At 37.7% G+C, this 16,361-nt stretch overlaps 1 protein-coding gene across 8 annotated transcripts in view; it reads left to right on the top strand.

Moving 5' to 3' along the window:
* Positions 1-16,361, top strand: part of Ralgapa1 (Ral GTPase activating protein catalytic subunit alpha 1) — a 271,828-nt gene that overhangs the window by 197,779 nt on the left and 57,688 nt on the right. For all 8 annotated transcript variants that reach the window (XM_045155394.1, XM_045155393.1, XM_045155389.1 and 5 more), the window contains 2 exons: positions 1,499-1,622; positions 12,449-12,604. In XM_045155394.1, coding sequence (XP_045011329.1) covers positions 1,499-1,622; positions 12,449-12,604 — 280 coding nt within the window. The remainder of the gene's footprint in view (positions 1-1,498; positions 1,623-12,448; positions 12,605-16,361) is intronic.

The raw sequence follows: 16,361 nt of genomic DNA, 5'->3' as shown, positions 1-16,361 counted from the left end.
AGTGAATGCTTCCATATTTGCCCTGTGCCTTTTGCACAAATCAAAAAGGCAGGTTTTTTTTTTTAATCATTTTCAGCAGTTAAATTGGATTTTACTTGCAAAAGAGATCATACATATTCTACAATTCTGGAAGTCCCCTTCTCTCCCCAAATTGTAGGTGACTACTTGTATCTCTTGTACAAATATGTTGGGCACATTGAATTTTTTCTAGTGCATTCCCTGCTCAAAGTAAAGTATTTCTACTTCTTGAAAGCACTGAAACTTTTTTGTTGCTGTCATTGAAACACACAATCATGATTTGGCAATTTTTCAAGATATATGGGAGAATCTGGTTGTCAGACTAAAGCTTTATAATAAACCTTTATTATTTGTTGTTGGCTATGTTCTATTTTTAATTAATTAATTAATTTATTTATTTATTGAGAAAGAGGGAGAGGGAAAGGGAGAGAGAGAAAGGACATGCCAGGGCCTTCAGCCACTGCAAATGAACTCCAGATGCATGTACCACCTTGTGTGTCTGGCTTACATGAATCCTGGGGAATCAAACCTGGGTCCTTTGGCTTTGCAAGCAAGCACCTCAACCACTAAGTCATTGCTCCAGCCCTGGTTGTTTGTTTGTTTTTTTTAATTCCTACATGGTATAACAACAATAATTTAACTTCTGGTCATAAAGTTTGTCAACCCATTTAAATCAGCACTGACCAAACATACTGTGGCCTAGTTAGGTTACATTTCCAGATTCTTTTTTTTTTTTTTTAATTTTATTTATTTATTTATTTATTTGAGAGTGACAGACACAGAGAGAAAGACAGATAGAGGGAGAGAGAGGGAGAATGGGCGCGCCAGGGCTTCCAGCCTCTGCAAACGAACTCCAGACGCATGCGCCCCCTTGTGCATCTGGCTAACGTGGGACCTGGGGAACCGAGCCTCGAACCAGGGTCCTTAGGCTTCACAGGCAAGCACTTAACCGCTAAGCCATCTCTCCAGCCCCATTTCCAGATTCTTCATGTTTGTTTTTTACAAACACTTAAATTTAGAGAGAACCAAAAGTTACCATGTATAAAAATTTAGAAATGAGTCTGTACAGTTTTATGTTTGTATATGTGTTTTTTTCTGTATTATTATGTAGTTTAAAGGAATATATATCATTTCTTACTCAACTCTGCATGACTATTTACATCTGGTGGACACCCCTTAAATGACATGTGATTACATTTATCTGTCCTTCCTCTTACTCTCTCTTCATTCCTTAAGTCATTTTTACCTTTACCTAACTCATCATTGTCTTTGAGTTGCTCTCTACTTCTCTAGTCAGCAGTCTTCTGTTCAAGTGGCATTTTTTCCTGGTTTATGATTTTGTATTGTTATTGAAGTCTCCTTGTGAACTGTAACATCTGTCTTTTCATCTTTTTACTGCTACATAGTTTGTACAAAGAATTTGAATGACTGAATAGAGCACTGAGTAGCTAAATGAATGGAATAATATTTTGTTTTCTAGCCGAGAAACACACAAGATTGCAGTATTTTATGTTGCAGAAGGACAAGAAGATAAGCACTCCATTCTCACCAATACAGGAGGAAGCCAAGCATATGAAGATTTTGTAGCTGGTCTTGGTTGGGAGGTATTGTTTTTTAAATTATACCAAACGTCACTTTATAATTACCCTTTGGCATCCATGCAATATTGGTTCCACGATCACCCTGGCAAATATCAAAATCCAAAGATGGTCCACTCCCTTCTGTAAAATAGTGGAGTACTTGTATAAAATTTATGCATATCCTCTTGTATGCTTTCAAATATCCGTGTATCAATTATAATGCCTCATAGACAGTAATTGCTACACAATCATTACTGTACTATATTGAGAAATAATGATAAAAATGTTCAGTACTGATAGATTTGTTTTTACCATCAAAGAGTTATTTGAATTCATGGTTGTGGAACTTAGTGTGATTTGCAATCAGGCTATTTTTCTTTTTGTCTTACTTTAGAAAAATTATTTTAGGAGGCACAGCAACTTAACACTGGACTTGTATTGTAGTTACCTTCTCATTACTGGGATAAAGCACCCAACCAAAAGCAGCTTTTGGAAGAAAAGGGTTTTTTTATTATATTTTTTATTTTACTTTTTTCATTTTAGCTTACAGTCTCAAGAGGAAGCTTCATGAAAGCAGGGGAAAGCAGAGCATGAACAGAGACTGAATATCACCTCTGCCACAGCAGGTGGAAAAAAGCAGCAGGAGAGTGAGCCAAATACTGGCAAACTAGGGCTAATAAACCTTAAGGTCCTCCCCCAGCAACACACCTCCTCCATCAAGGCTCTACCTCCCAAATTGCTACTAGCTGGGGATCAAGTGTTCAGAACATATAAGTTTAATGGGGGACACCTGATTCAAACTATAAATTGTTCTTTTTTCTACCTATTTCTCATCTATAAACAGAGCAGCAATATTTTTAAAGGAAAGCTATTGGGGGGCAGGCAAGATGGATTAGTGGTTAAAGACAGTTGCTAGCTGAAAGGAAGGTTATTGACTGATTTTTGAAAACAAGTTTTTGTCAAAGAACATTGAATTTATAGGCTTAGATTAGATTTTCCTGATAGCCATGGCCACTATACTGGTGGTCTTCAAACTTTACATAGTAGCTTTCTAGAAACTTGTGGGCATGTTAAATTTTAAGGAAATTATATTCCATATTCTCAGCTTTACTAAAGACTAATGCCAGTAGACCTATCTGAGCTCTTGCCTTTTTCTGTTCTACTTTCCCATCCAAATCTTACCCTGCTCAGAGAGGTTTGGCACCAATAAAAGAAATAGGTCAAGAGGATATTCTCTTAAGTAAGCATCTCTGAGAGAAAAGCACAAAACATTGAAAGGTACTGCATTTGTACTTTTGTGGCAGCCAACTCATGTCAAGGTTCCTGTGCTATAAAATCTACCATAGAATTATTAACCAAGATCTTGGTATTTGTAACAGGTATGTGTTCATTTGTTTATTTGAAAATGAAGTATCAGATATATATTCTAACATAAAATGAATCTGATATGGTTAATTGGTATTACATTCACTGTATATTGAATTAAGCCAAGATGGTAGCACATGCCTATAATCCTAGCACTTAGTAAATTAGGAGTTCAAGGCCAGACTTGGCTATATGGTGAGTTTAGAGCCAGCCTGTCCTCAAAAGGGTAGGGCTAAGGAAAGGGAGGATGAGAGGAACAAGGTGGCTATAAATATTCTCAATATATACATATAAAAATAATTTAAATTAAAAACTATATGTATATGCATATATGTGTATATATGTACATACATACATGCATACAGTCAACAAACTGTAGTTTCAAGATTTTTTTTTGTTTGTATTTTGAATCAGGACCTCACTGTAGCCCAAGCTTACCTAGAACTCACTCAGTAGCCCAGGCTTGCCTCAAATGCATAGTGATCCTCCTACCTCCGTCTCCCATGTGCTGGAATTAAAAGCATGTGTCACCACACCTGGGAGTTTTAAGACTTTTTTTTAATTTTTAAATTTTCATTAACATTTTCCATGATTATTAAAAAAATCCCATGGTAATTCCCTCCCTCCCCACCCCACACTTTCCCCTTTGAAATTCCATTCTCCACCATATTACCTCCCCATTACAATCATTGTACTTAACATATATACAATATCAATCGATTAAGTATCCTCCTCCCTTCCTTTCTCTTCCCTTTAGAGTTCTAAGATTTTTGATGAAAAGATACTTAAAACAGTTCTGTAAGGCATTCAGTACACTAGAAATTATATCCTTGGCAACCATTTAAATGTATAAAAATTTTATTCATAGTTCACAGTTATTTCTCATAATTTTTATAGAATATATGAATAAAAATCATTGAAGACTATTGTATTAGACTGTAACCTTTTAGAGGCCATACCCTTTCATCTTACAGATTTATTGTTTTTAATCTGAAGCTTTTCACAATGTCTAATACATAGGACTTTAGCATACTGTATGTGTTTTATGACTAATCAACTTTTACCATAAGTAAATTATGTAAGCTCTCTAGACCTCTGTTTGTCACAGAAGTATGCCTTTATTTTTTTAAACCAGAGATTTGAAATTCATTTTGAGGTGATGTATATGAAAATACTTCCAAAGTATTTTTTAAACATTACAAATAGATTTTATGTATGTAAAAAATAGCCAAAGAAGAATTAGAAAAAGTGAGGGGCACATGAAAAGAAGAACAAAATAAGAGAACACATATGTTTGAATTTCAAAATTTATTTCTAAATAATGCTAATCAAGATGGTGTGGTACTACCACAGGGCATATGGCTCATACAGGTCAATGAAATAGAAATGAAAGCCAGAAATAAACCCACACATCTATATAGTTAACTGATTTTTGGAGTGGACACTAAGACCATCCAGTGGAAAAAGAATAATTTTCATCAGATATTGCTGACACAGCTAGATAACTATGCAAAACAATGAAGTCAGACCACACTGTATATAAATACTAACTCCATATGGATCAAAGACTCAAAATTACAAAATACTTAGAAGAAGAAAATGTAGGTGCAAAGAGCTATGACCTGACTAACCTTTGACAAAGCATGGTGACACAGAAAGCATCAGCAGCAACTGGAAAATAGATCATAGAGCTTATCAAACTTGAAGCTTTTGTGATTCAAGGGACACCATTAACAAAATGAGAAGATAGCCCATAGAACTGGGGAAAACAATTGGCAAATCATATACTTAAGAAAGGATTTCCAAGCCGAGCGTGGTGGTGCACACCTTTAATCCCAGCACTTGGGAGGCAGAGGTAGGAGGATCACCATGAGTTCGAGGCCACCCTGAGACTACAGAGTTAATTCCAGGTCAGCCTGGACCAGAGTGAGACCCTACCTCAAAAAAAAAAAAAAGAAAGAAAGAAAGAAAAAGAAAGAAAGAAAGGATTTCCAGAATATGCAATGTTAAAATGTTTAAAAAAAAAATTAAAGGGTATGGTGGCACATACCTTTAATCACAGAATTCAGTAGGCAGAGGTAGAAGGATTGCCATGAGTTCAAGGCCACTCTGAGACTACCTAGTCAATTCCTGGAGTAGAGCAAGACCCTTCTTTTAAAAACAAAACAGAGCCAGGCATGGAGGCACATGTCTTTAATCATAGCACTTGGGTGGCAGAGGTAGGAGGATCGCTGTGAGTTCAAGGCCAGCCTGACACTACATAGTGAGTTCCTGGGCAGCCTGGGCTAAAGTGAGAACCTACCCTTCCAACAAAAGGGGCACCTGGAGAGATTTCTTAGTGGTTAAGGCATGCACTTATGTTTAACTGCCCAGGTCCCATGTAAGCCAGAAACACAAAGTAACTCAAGTGTGAAAGGTTTCACATGTACACAAGGGGGTGCACTCACAAGTTCAACTGCAGTGGCTGGAGGGCCTGGCATGCCAATCTCCCCTCCCCCATTCTTTCACATAAAAAAATAAAAAGGCCAATCTGTTGGGCTTGCCACCAATATATATATATAAATAAAATGGCCAAGGGACCAGAATTGCTATTATTCTAAAGATAAGTAAAGTATCAACAAACACATGTGAAGATCCTTGACATCATTATCTATCCAGGAAATGCACAGGTGAACCACAGTGAGGGATTCTTTATACCCATCAAGGTGATCAAATCAAAAAGCCAGTTAAGGTCTGGAGAGGTGGCTTAGTGGTTAAGCACCTGCCTGTGAAGCCTAAGGACCCTGGTTTGGGGCACAATTCCCCAGTACCCACGTAAGCCAGGTGCATAAGGTGGCACATGCATCTGGAGTTCATTTGCAGTGGCTGGAGACCCTGTTGTGCTCATTCTCTCCCTCTCTCCCTCCCTCCCTCTCTCTCCTTCTTTCTCTCTCTGTCACTCTCAAGTAAATAAAAATAAACAAAAAATTTAACAAAAAGTCAACTAATAATGTTTGCACTGCTAACAAGGATGCAGTGGTGCAACCTCTGCTGAAAACAGTCTTGTAGTTCATAAAACAATCACAGTGATACCATATAACCAAACAGTTCTACACCTAGGTACAGACTCAGGAAATAATGACAACAGAAGTCTACTCAAAAACCTGTACAGTTATTTTTGTAATGGCATTATACATAATAATGACAACAACTTATATGTATGTCATTAATTCAAGAATGAAAAAATAAAGTGGTATGTATATTTGAGGGAACATTATTCAGCCATAAAAAGGGATGAATGATTTGTGCTACAATAGAAATAGGCCTTTAAAACTATGCATTAAATGAAAGAAACCAGTCATCAAGACCAGATTATGGTCCTGATTATGTAATGTCTACAATAGTTATATCTATAAAGAGAGTAGGTTAGTGGTTGCTTAGATTTAGTTGACTGGGGGGAGGGACTTGAGGAAAGAGAAGAGTGACTAAATGGTAAAGGATTTGTTGTTGTTTGTTTGTGTGTGTTTTGTTCAAGGTAGGGTCTCGCTCTAGCCCAGGCTGACCTGGAATTCACTATGTAGTCTCAGGATGGCCTCGAACTCATGGTGACCCTCCTAGCTCAGTCTCCTAAGTGCTGAGATTGAAGGCATGTGCCACCATGCCTGCCTCTGGAGTCTTGAAAAATTGTGTTCATTCTTGGCTGTTTAACCTTGCTTGGAGGCAGTGGAGTGAGGAAGGGTAGCTTGCTGACAGACACAGCTCTGGGGTTGAGAGAGAGAGATGAGGTCTCAAGGAAGTATGTGGATGAGCGATATATGTAGAATACCAGACATTCTCCCTTGACTTTCATACACATCTGCATACACAGGTGTATATACCACATGCATACCCAAAGGAAGATAGATGAAATTGAAATAGGGTAAACCAAAAGAAACTCATGCTAAGACTCATCAGATGTTTTTTAAAAATTAAAGCCAAAAAAGGCTTAAGCATTTGGAGGAAAAGTATACGTACTTTATAGGTAGAAAATATTAGCAAGATTCTCAGTAAAAACTGGATGATAAGGAAGTGATATGTTTTCAATTCTAAAAGGAAAGGAATATTAACCCAGAATTCTATACTAACAGAATCATGAGGAATCTACTGAGCATGCAAGAGACTGAGGCATAAGGATTGCAAACATGAGGCCAGCCTGGGCTACATGTAGCACAACCATATCTCAAGAAAAGGAAGGAAGAAAGAAAAGGAAAGGAGAGGAGAGGAGAAAAGACAGGCAAAGAAAAAATAAATAAAAGAGATGTTTTTCAGGAATGTTACAGCAAAGAAAATGTTCTCAGATGAAGAAAATGTAAAGAACTTTTTACCATAAATGAATAGTTGAAAGAACAGGGAATGATGGGCCTATGAGAAAATCTCAAGTCACTAAAGTGCTTGCTGTGCAAGATGAACACCTAAATTATATCTCCAGAACCCATGTTAAAACAAAAGTAAGGTCATGATGGCATATGCCTGTAATCCCAGCTCTGAAGAGGAGGTAAAGACAGATTCCCTGGGGTTCACTGATCAATGTAGAGTACTTAGTAAGTTCTGGGCCAAAAGAGACCCTGTGTCAAAAAAAAAAAAAAAAAAGAAAGAAAAGAGGAAAAAAAGCATATAGCATTCCTGCGGAACAAGTTGTCCTCTGTCCTACACACTGTGTGTGCACACCCGTGTGCACCTGCACACATAAACACATACACAGGTGTATACATGCTTACACACAAAATAAAGAGGCATGTTAAAATTGGCAACTTCAAATATCAAGAAAGAAGAGATAAGATGCAAAACAATATACTATACTTCCTTCTCTTGAGTTTTTTTTTAGCTATATCTGATAGTTAAAGCAAAAATTAGAACACTGTGATGTATATCTAAATATACGTAGAGTAGTAAGATATGTAGAGTACTTACATAAAGACAAATGCACAAAGTGGTATGTTGCAGTTACCTTCTTATTTCTGGAATAAAACACCTGACGAAAAATAGCTGATGGGAGGAGAGGTTTTACCTTGGCTTACAGTCTCGACAGGAAGCTTCATGATGGCAGGGGAAAGTGTTGCATGGGCAGAAGCTGGACATCATGCCTTGCCACAGCAGATGAACAACAACAGTAGTAGAATGAGCCAGGTCCTGGCAAGAAGGAGCTGTATGTAACACCCCAGAGCCTACCCCAAAAGCAAAGCTCCTCCCAAAAGGCTTCACCTCCCAAATTGCCACCAGCTAGAGACTAAGCATTTCAAATGCATAAGTTTATGGGGAACATTAAGTCCCATAGTTTGTTTTTTGAGGTAGGGTTTTGCTCTAGCCCAGGCTGACCTGGAATTCACTATGTAGTCTCAGGCTGGCCTTGAACTCACAGTGATCCTCCTACCCCTGCCTCCCTAGTGCTGGGATTAAAGGCATGCACCACCACACCCAGCTTTGTTGTTTTTTGTTTTTGAAAAGTCCCATAGTTTTTATCAATCCCAACACTGTTTAAATATCTCCATAGTCCAACATCTCTTAACTGTGATTGTGAACCTGTAAAACCAAAACACAAGTTACATACACATAATGGCACAGAGTAAACATCAACACTGCAAAAGATGGCATTGGGCATAACAAGAAAAGATTGAACAAATGCAGGATCTGAAACAGGGCAAACATCAGAGACTTTAGTACCATGTGTTGGGACCCACAACAAAGTCTTCGGGGTTCCAGTTCCACCCCTCCAGATGGGCTGCCCACAACCAGGAGAAAACTCCATCCTAAGCCTCAGTTTCTTCTTGGTGACTGTTCTATAGTCCTGGCATCTCCAAAATCCTAGGGTGTCCACTATAACCTACATTTCCATGCCATGCCCCCTCGCCTCTATTCAGAGACTATGACCCTGTTGCACATCACCTAGAGGCCATCTCCAAATAACTGCATTGAAAATCCAATTGCACATTTTTCCCTGCATTTGTTGTATTTTCATAACTAGTGCCAGGTGAGTGGAGCTACCAAATTTGTTAATCCTGGAGTAATAAAGCCAATTTAAGAAACAGGAACTTTCAGAGTTCTTCCTTCAGGCCTCTGCATCCTTCAAAAGAATCAGCATTCTTGGGCTGGAAAGATGGCTTAGTGGTTAAGGCAGTTGCCTGTAAAGCAAAAGGATCCAGGTTTGATTCTCCAGGACCCATGTAAGCCAGATGAACAAGGGGATGCATGTGTATAGAGTTCGTTTGCATTGGCTGGGGGCCCTGGAGTGCCCATTCTCTCTCTCTTTGACTCTATTGCTCTCAAATAAATAAACAAATATTTTAAAAAAAAAAGAATCAGGGCTGGAGAGATGGCTTAGCGGTTAAGCGCTTGCCTGTGAAGCCTAAGGACCCCGGTTCGAGGCTCGGTTCCCCAGGTCCCACGTTAGCCAGATGCACAAGGGGGCGCACGCGTCTGGAGTTCGGTTGCAGTGGCTGGAAGCCCTGGCGCACCCATTCTCTCTCTTTCCCTCTACCTGTCTTTCTCTCTCTGTCTGTCGCTCTCAAATAAATAAATAAAAATATTTAAAATAAAAAAAAAAAAGAATCAGCAGTCTTCATGCTGTTCCAGTGTATTACAGCTGGCCCAATCTCAATGGTGGTAATCTCCCATCCAAGTTCTAACCAGGACTGACCCTGCTCAGCTTCTGAGGTCTGACAAGATTGGGCACATTCAAGGTGGTATGGCCATTAACATCAGTGGTAATAATCTCTCAAAAATTGCATCTGAAGGAAGCTGCTGTCTCCAGTCCAAAACTTTCATTTCTTTCTATGCCATATCCTTCTGCTCTTTGTTTCACCATTACTTTTAAGTTTAGCCTTGCTTAAGTTCTCAGGACAAAGAAGAGTACAGCCAGCCTCGCACACAGACTGCCTCTTGCCCAGTCCAGTTCTTCTTCCCTTCATAACCCAAGTGTCTTAGTCTACAGTTCTTTCTACTTTCAGTCTTTAAACTCTCAACAGAATGGTCTTATCAAGCTTTACTTATAGCACTGTAAGGCATCTTGTTGTAGGACAAGATTTCAAATCCTTCCATATTCTTTCCTCCAATCAGTTCCAAAAGACCAAAAACCACAGCCAAGTTTCTAATAGCAACAACCCAACTCCTCTGGTACCAATGTTCTGTTATAGTTATTTTCTCATTGGTGGAATTAAATACCCAACCAAAAGCAGCTGGTGGCAGGAAATGTCTTGTTTTGGCTTACAATATTGCAGATAAGCTACAGAATGTCTGAGAAGGGGTGGCACTAGCAGATGTTGGGCATCACCTCCTTACCACAGCAGGGGAAAAAAAAAAAACAGCAGAAGAGTGAACCAAGCTCTGTCTCTGACTATAATGCCCAGAGTTTATGTACCTTATATACCTCCTCCAGCAAGACTGTACCTCCAAAATCACCACCAGCTGGGGACCAGGCATTTAAAACACATGAGTTTATTCAAACTACCATGTGGTATCTACATCTGGAGTTCATATGCAGTGGTAAGGTGTCCTGTCTTGGCCATACACTCTATTCCCCAAATAAATAATACTTTTAAAATACACACACACACACACACACACACATATTCATTATGACTATTAACATTACAAACAGGGTGAAGGAACATATACTAAGGTAGGTACTAAACATAAGTAGGTATACAGGTATACTTTGGTAAGTTTTATTACATATATATTTTTATTACATATATATTACATATACTATATATAATATATGTATAATATTTTATATATTATATGGTATATAATATATATCATATAATATATATATAATATGTAGAGAGAGAGAAAGAACAAGACTTTAAAGAGATACAAAAAAATCCAAAAAATAATCGATAAAAATGGAATTCTAGAACTGTTAAGTAACCCATAGAAGTCAGGAAAAATAAAACCAAGAAATGAAATACAGAGAAAATGAACAGGAGACAAAAATTGAAATGACAAGCTCAAGCCCTAATGCACCAACACTTACATGAAATATAAATATTCTGAATAACAAGCTGGTATAGTAGATTATAAGCATGATCTAAAAAGTTTGAAATTAACCTCAAATATAACAGTATCGCCTGGCAGAAAGTAGAAGGATAGATAAAGGTTATGTAATCAAAGGAAAGTCAGAGTAGCTACATTAATATCAGTTAAGATAGATTTCAGAGGAAAGAAAATTACCAGAGACAGGGGACATTATATAATTAAACAAAGATCAATCCACCAAAAGACAAACCACCTTAAATGTTTATGTCCTGCAGAGCTCTAAAATATGTGACGCAAAAGATAGAAAGCACTTGCCTCATATACACAGTTTTTTTAAACTGAGAGCAGGAAGGAAGTGTAGAATATCTGTAATAACATAACACATATTTAGCTATTAGTAACTAATATTGCTATTTGAGACATGTCCAAACAGTGTGGGAATATGTTTTGTGTAAGTCTCCATTTTATCAGATACACAGATTTTTTATTCTAGTGTATATGTATAAGTAGTTTCTGAATGGAAAGATTTTTTTTTCTTTCTTTTTTTCTTCCTATATTTTCCTAATTTTCTTCAATGAACAATCTCTTGGCTGCAATACATTGAATAGGTTCAGAAAATGTTATGCAATGCAACAATCTTTGTAGTAATAATCAGGTCATTGAGTTCTTTAATCTGCATATAGATTAATTAAATTTTAAATGTACTTAAGCTTTGTGATTTTGTATTTTTGCTGGGCTGTAATAGAAACTAACAAACTGCGTAAATATGATATACCTAAGTAATCATTTCATGAAGTTAATGCTGTTTTAATTTTTCTCCAAATCATCATGAACAGCTCTTGATTTCTTTCCTAATTACTTCTTATTATTAGAGAGCTTCAGATATTTAAGAAAAAATATTAGTTTGAATAAATCGGCTATAACTAATATAGTTCTCAATACCGGTGGGAGGTTAGCTCTAAGACCTCCTTTAGAAAGCAAAGTCTATAATACACAGGTCTCTTATTATAAAATGGCATAGTGTAATGCACATTTTTCTGAATAATTTAATATCTAACAGAGGTGAATATTATGTAAATAGTTGTTATACCAAGCCAGGTGTGGTGGTGCATGCATATAATTTAGCCAGCACTTGGATGGAGGTGGAGGCAGGAGTATCAGAAGTCAAAGCCAGACCCTGCTACATGAGACCTGTCCCAAAACAAGACAAAATAGTTGGTATACTATGTTTTTAAGGAATGATTACAAGAAAATTAAGTCTGTATATATTCAACACATACTCATTTCTGAATATTTTCAACTCATGGTTTAATCTAGATATGGAACCCACAGATAAGGAGAATGGTAATTCTAGATTTAATATTAACTGCTAACATGCAAAAGATTGTTACTAGTATTTATGTAAAGTGAAAGCATAAGTCTTTTTCAGTAGTATTTCTGAGTTTTGTTTAGTTGATTGTTTTTTTTTTTTTGTGCTTCTTCATTGCCTTCAGGTAAATCTTACAAATCACTGTGGCTTTATGGGAGGACTACAAAAAAACAAAAGCACTGGATTGACCACTCCATATTTTGCTACCTCTACAGTAGAAGTAATGTTTCATGTATCAACAAGAATGCCTTCTGATTCTGATGACTCTTTGACCAAAAAAGTAAGTATTGAGAAAAAAGTGTTTGTTTGGAGCACACACAGCCCACCACTAGGTGACCTGGCTACATGAGACTCTGGACTTTTCTCCTCCAGCAGCCAGCACAACATCTCTGGCACTATCAAAGTTAGCTGGTCCCTACCAGAGGGACCAGGAAAAGGGTTCCAGTTCTGTTCCAGCTTGATTTTTCTACATCCCATAACCAAAAGACATGGAGTCTTCACCAGTAGGGTCTTACTGTTCAGTTCTGGTGGGCAACCAAGAACAGTGACAATAGCCTGTATTATTTTGGTGGCCTCTGGGGCTTCCCTGACCATCAACTCAAAGGGAGGTATCCCACACCTGGCTTGTTATTTTTGCTTAGTGAATAAACCCATAGCTTCTGGGAACAGCATGCCTATCTGTGCAGGGTACCTCTGTTCATTCTCTTATTTGTAGTTATATTTTAATTACCTTATGAAGTAGTAGATTTCCATATGACTTTTTCATATTTCCTAAGTTTTGAATAACCCTGCCATCTATTCCTTCCTCTTCTCCAACCCCTATCCCTGCTTAACCCTCTCCAGCCCCAGTATTCCCTGTCTCCCATTACTTTGATATCATTTGTATTTTACTGTTCCCCCACTTAAGGACTCAATTGCTTTCCCAGCCCTTTTCTACCTTCCTAATCTCTATAGATACTCGAAGTTAAGTATACAAACCTGAAAATTCAAGGCTAGGATCCTGATATTAGAGAGAACATGTAATATTTTTCTTTCTAAACCTAGGTTACCTCACTCAGTATAGTGTTTTCCAGTTCCATACATTTTCCTGCAAATTTGTGATTTTATTTTAATTTATAGCTGAATAAAAATCCATTGTGTATATGGCTCTATTTTCATTATTCACTCATCAGTTGATAGACTTTTAGGCTGATTCAATTTCCTACCTATTGTGACTATAGTAACAATGAACATAGGTATGCAAGTATCTCTGCAGTAGGATATGCAATCCTTTGGGTACATGCACAAGAATGGTATGGATGGGTCACATGGTAATTCTATTTTTAGCTTTTTGAGGAACCTCCACAATGAGTTCTATAATGACTGCAACAGTTTACACTCCCACCAACAGTGGAGAAGGGTTCCTCTTTGCCCACAGCCCCTCTAGCATTTGTTGTTTTCTTGCTCCACTAGTTACTTTCTCATTGCTGTGAACAAATACCTGACCAGAAGCAAAGTAAGAGAGAAAGGAGAGTGTTTTGGGCTTACTTGTTTGGAGAACTTTCATGGTGGGGAGGGCATGATGGCAGCATAAAGCAGAACTGGTCATAGTGATGTCAGAAGCAGAGGGCAAACAGTGGCTCTTTACACATAAAATCAGAAGCTAGAAGTCTTGTATCGCTGGAAACAGGAGCTCTACCCAATAAGCAGTAACTTATCATTCTTCCTCCAGTGAATCTTTAGTAACCATTCACCTTCTTTATTTATTTATTTTTGGACTTAATAAACTTGCCAATTTCAAGGCCAGGCGTAGTGGTGCACGCCTTGAATCCCAGCACTCAGGAGGCAGAGGTAGGAGGATCATCATGAGTTCAAGGCCACCCTGAGACTACATAGTTAATACCAGATCAGCCTGGGCCAGAGTGAAACCCTACCTCAAAAAACCAAAAATTAAAATAAATAAATAAATAAAATAAAATAAACGTGCTAATTTCAGGTATCCTGATGTATCTATATTATATATTTCTTATATGTCTAAGGCAAAGCATACAATATCTGTTCTTGTGTGCCTGTTTTATATTATTTAATGGGATATTTTCAAAGTTTTGTCCACGTTGTAACATGTTTTAGAATTTCATTCTTTTATATGGGCAACAATATTCTGTTGTGTGTTTATATCATATGTTGTTTATCCATTCATCTGTTGACAAGCATTTGGGTTGCTTCCACCTTTTGGCTGTTGTGAATAATGCTGCAGTGAATGTAGACAGACAAGCTTAAATACTGGCTTTTATGTCTTTTGTTGAATAACTAGAAATAACATTGCTGGATTATATATAAATTTTATGTTTAGCTTTCTGAAAAACTGTGACACTGTTTTCCAAAGTAGCCAAACCATTTTGTGTCTTAACAAACTAGCCATCCTAGTAGGTGCAAAATGGGTATGTCTTCTTTTCTTTTGAGACAAGATTCACTCTGTATCTCTGGCTGATGTGGAATTTACTTGTAGCACAGGCTGGTCTCAAACTTCATCATCTTCCTACCTCTTACTCCTGAGTACTGACATTCTAAGCATCACCCCCATGCCTACCCAAATTGAACATTTCATGAACTTGTGTTTCTGTGTGACTAATGATGTTGATCATCATGTTATGTATGTATTGGCTATTTGTTTAGCTTCTTTGGAGAAATGTCAGCATCTTTTAACCCATATCTTTTTTCTTTTTTAAAATATTTTTATTTATTTATTTGCAAGCAGAGACAGGCACAGAGAGAGAACAGGCATGCCAGGGACTTCAGCCACTGCAAACAAACTTCAGATTCTTGTTAAGCCCTACAGGCAAGCACCATAACCACTGAACCATTTCTCCAGTCCCCCTTTTTACTCATTTCTTGTTTGTATTTTTATTATTGCATCACAAGAGCTCGCGTGCTCCCTCTCTCTCTCTATATATTTTTTTTAATTTTTTTTTCATTTTTATCTATTTATTTGAGAGTGACAGAAAGAGAAAGAGGCAGATAGAGAGAGAAAGAATGGGCACGCCAGGGCCTCCAGCCACTGCAAACGAACTCCAGACGCATGTGCCCCCTTGTGCATCTGGCTAATGTGGGTCCTGGAGAATAGAGCCTCAAATAGGGGTCCTTAGGCTTCACAGGCAAGTGCTTAACTGCTAAGCCATCTTTATATAGTTTAATCTTTTATTTAATATATGAATTACCAGTATTTTGTCACATTCTGTAGGTTGTCCTTTCATTCAGCTTAATTTTAATGTAACCCAATGTTGTTTTTCTTTTATTACCTCTTCTTTTAGTATTAGTCTTAGAAACTCTGACCACATCCCATCTTATAGAGATGTTTCTCTGTTTTCTTCTGAGAATTTTACTGTTTTAACATTTAAGTCAGATTATTTTTGAATTAATTTGAGTGTGGAGTTTATGATACAGATCAACTTTCTTTGCTTGTGAATACTCAGTTATTTGATCATCTTGTAAAGCTGCTATATCCTGTTTGTTCAAATATCTGTCTTTATGCCAACTCCATTTGGTTTCTTTTAAATATTTATTTAGAAAGAGAGAGTATGAATAAGGGCACACCAGGACATCTTGCCACTGCAAACTTACTCCAGTGTTTTTTTTTGTTGTTGTTCATTTTTTATTTATTTATTTGAGAGCGACAGACATAGAGAGAAAGATAGAGGGAGAGAGAGAGAATGGGCACACCAGGGCTTCCAGCCTCTGCAAACGAACTCCAGATGCATGCGCCCCTTTGTGCATCTGGCTAACGTGGGACCTGGGGAACCGAGCCTCGAACCGGGGTCCTTAGGCTTCACAGGCAAGCGCTTAACCGCTAAGCCATCTCTCCAGCCCTTACTCCAGTGTTTTGCACCACTTTGTCCACCTGAGATGACACGGGTACTGTGAGTACTGGGGAATTGAACCCAGGCTATATGGTTTTGATTACTACAGCATGGTAATAAGTTTTGAACCAGGAAGTATAAGTCCTCTAACTTTATTTTTTTCAAGATTCTTTTGGCCTTCACAATCTCTCATGATTCCAC

The sequence above is a fragment of the Jaculus jaculus genome, chromosome 7 (genome assembly GCF_020740685.1).
Source record: "Jaculus jaculus isolate mJacJac1 chromosome 7, mJacJac1.mat.Y.cur, whole genome shotgun sequence".
NCBI lineage: Eukaryota > Metazoa > Chordata > Mammalia > Rodentia > Dipodidae > Jaculus > Jaculus jaculus.
This window is presented reverse-complemented; position numbering and strand designations above follow the sequence as displayed.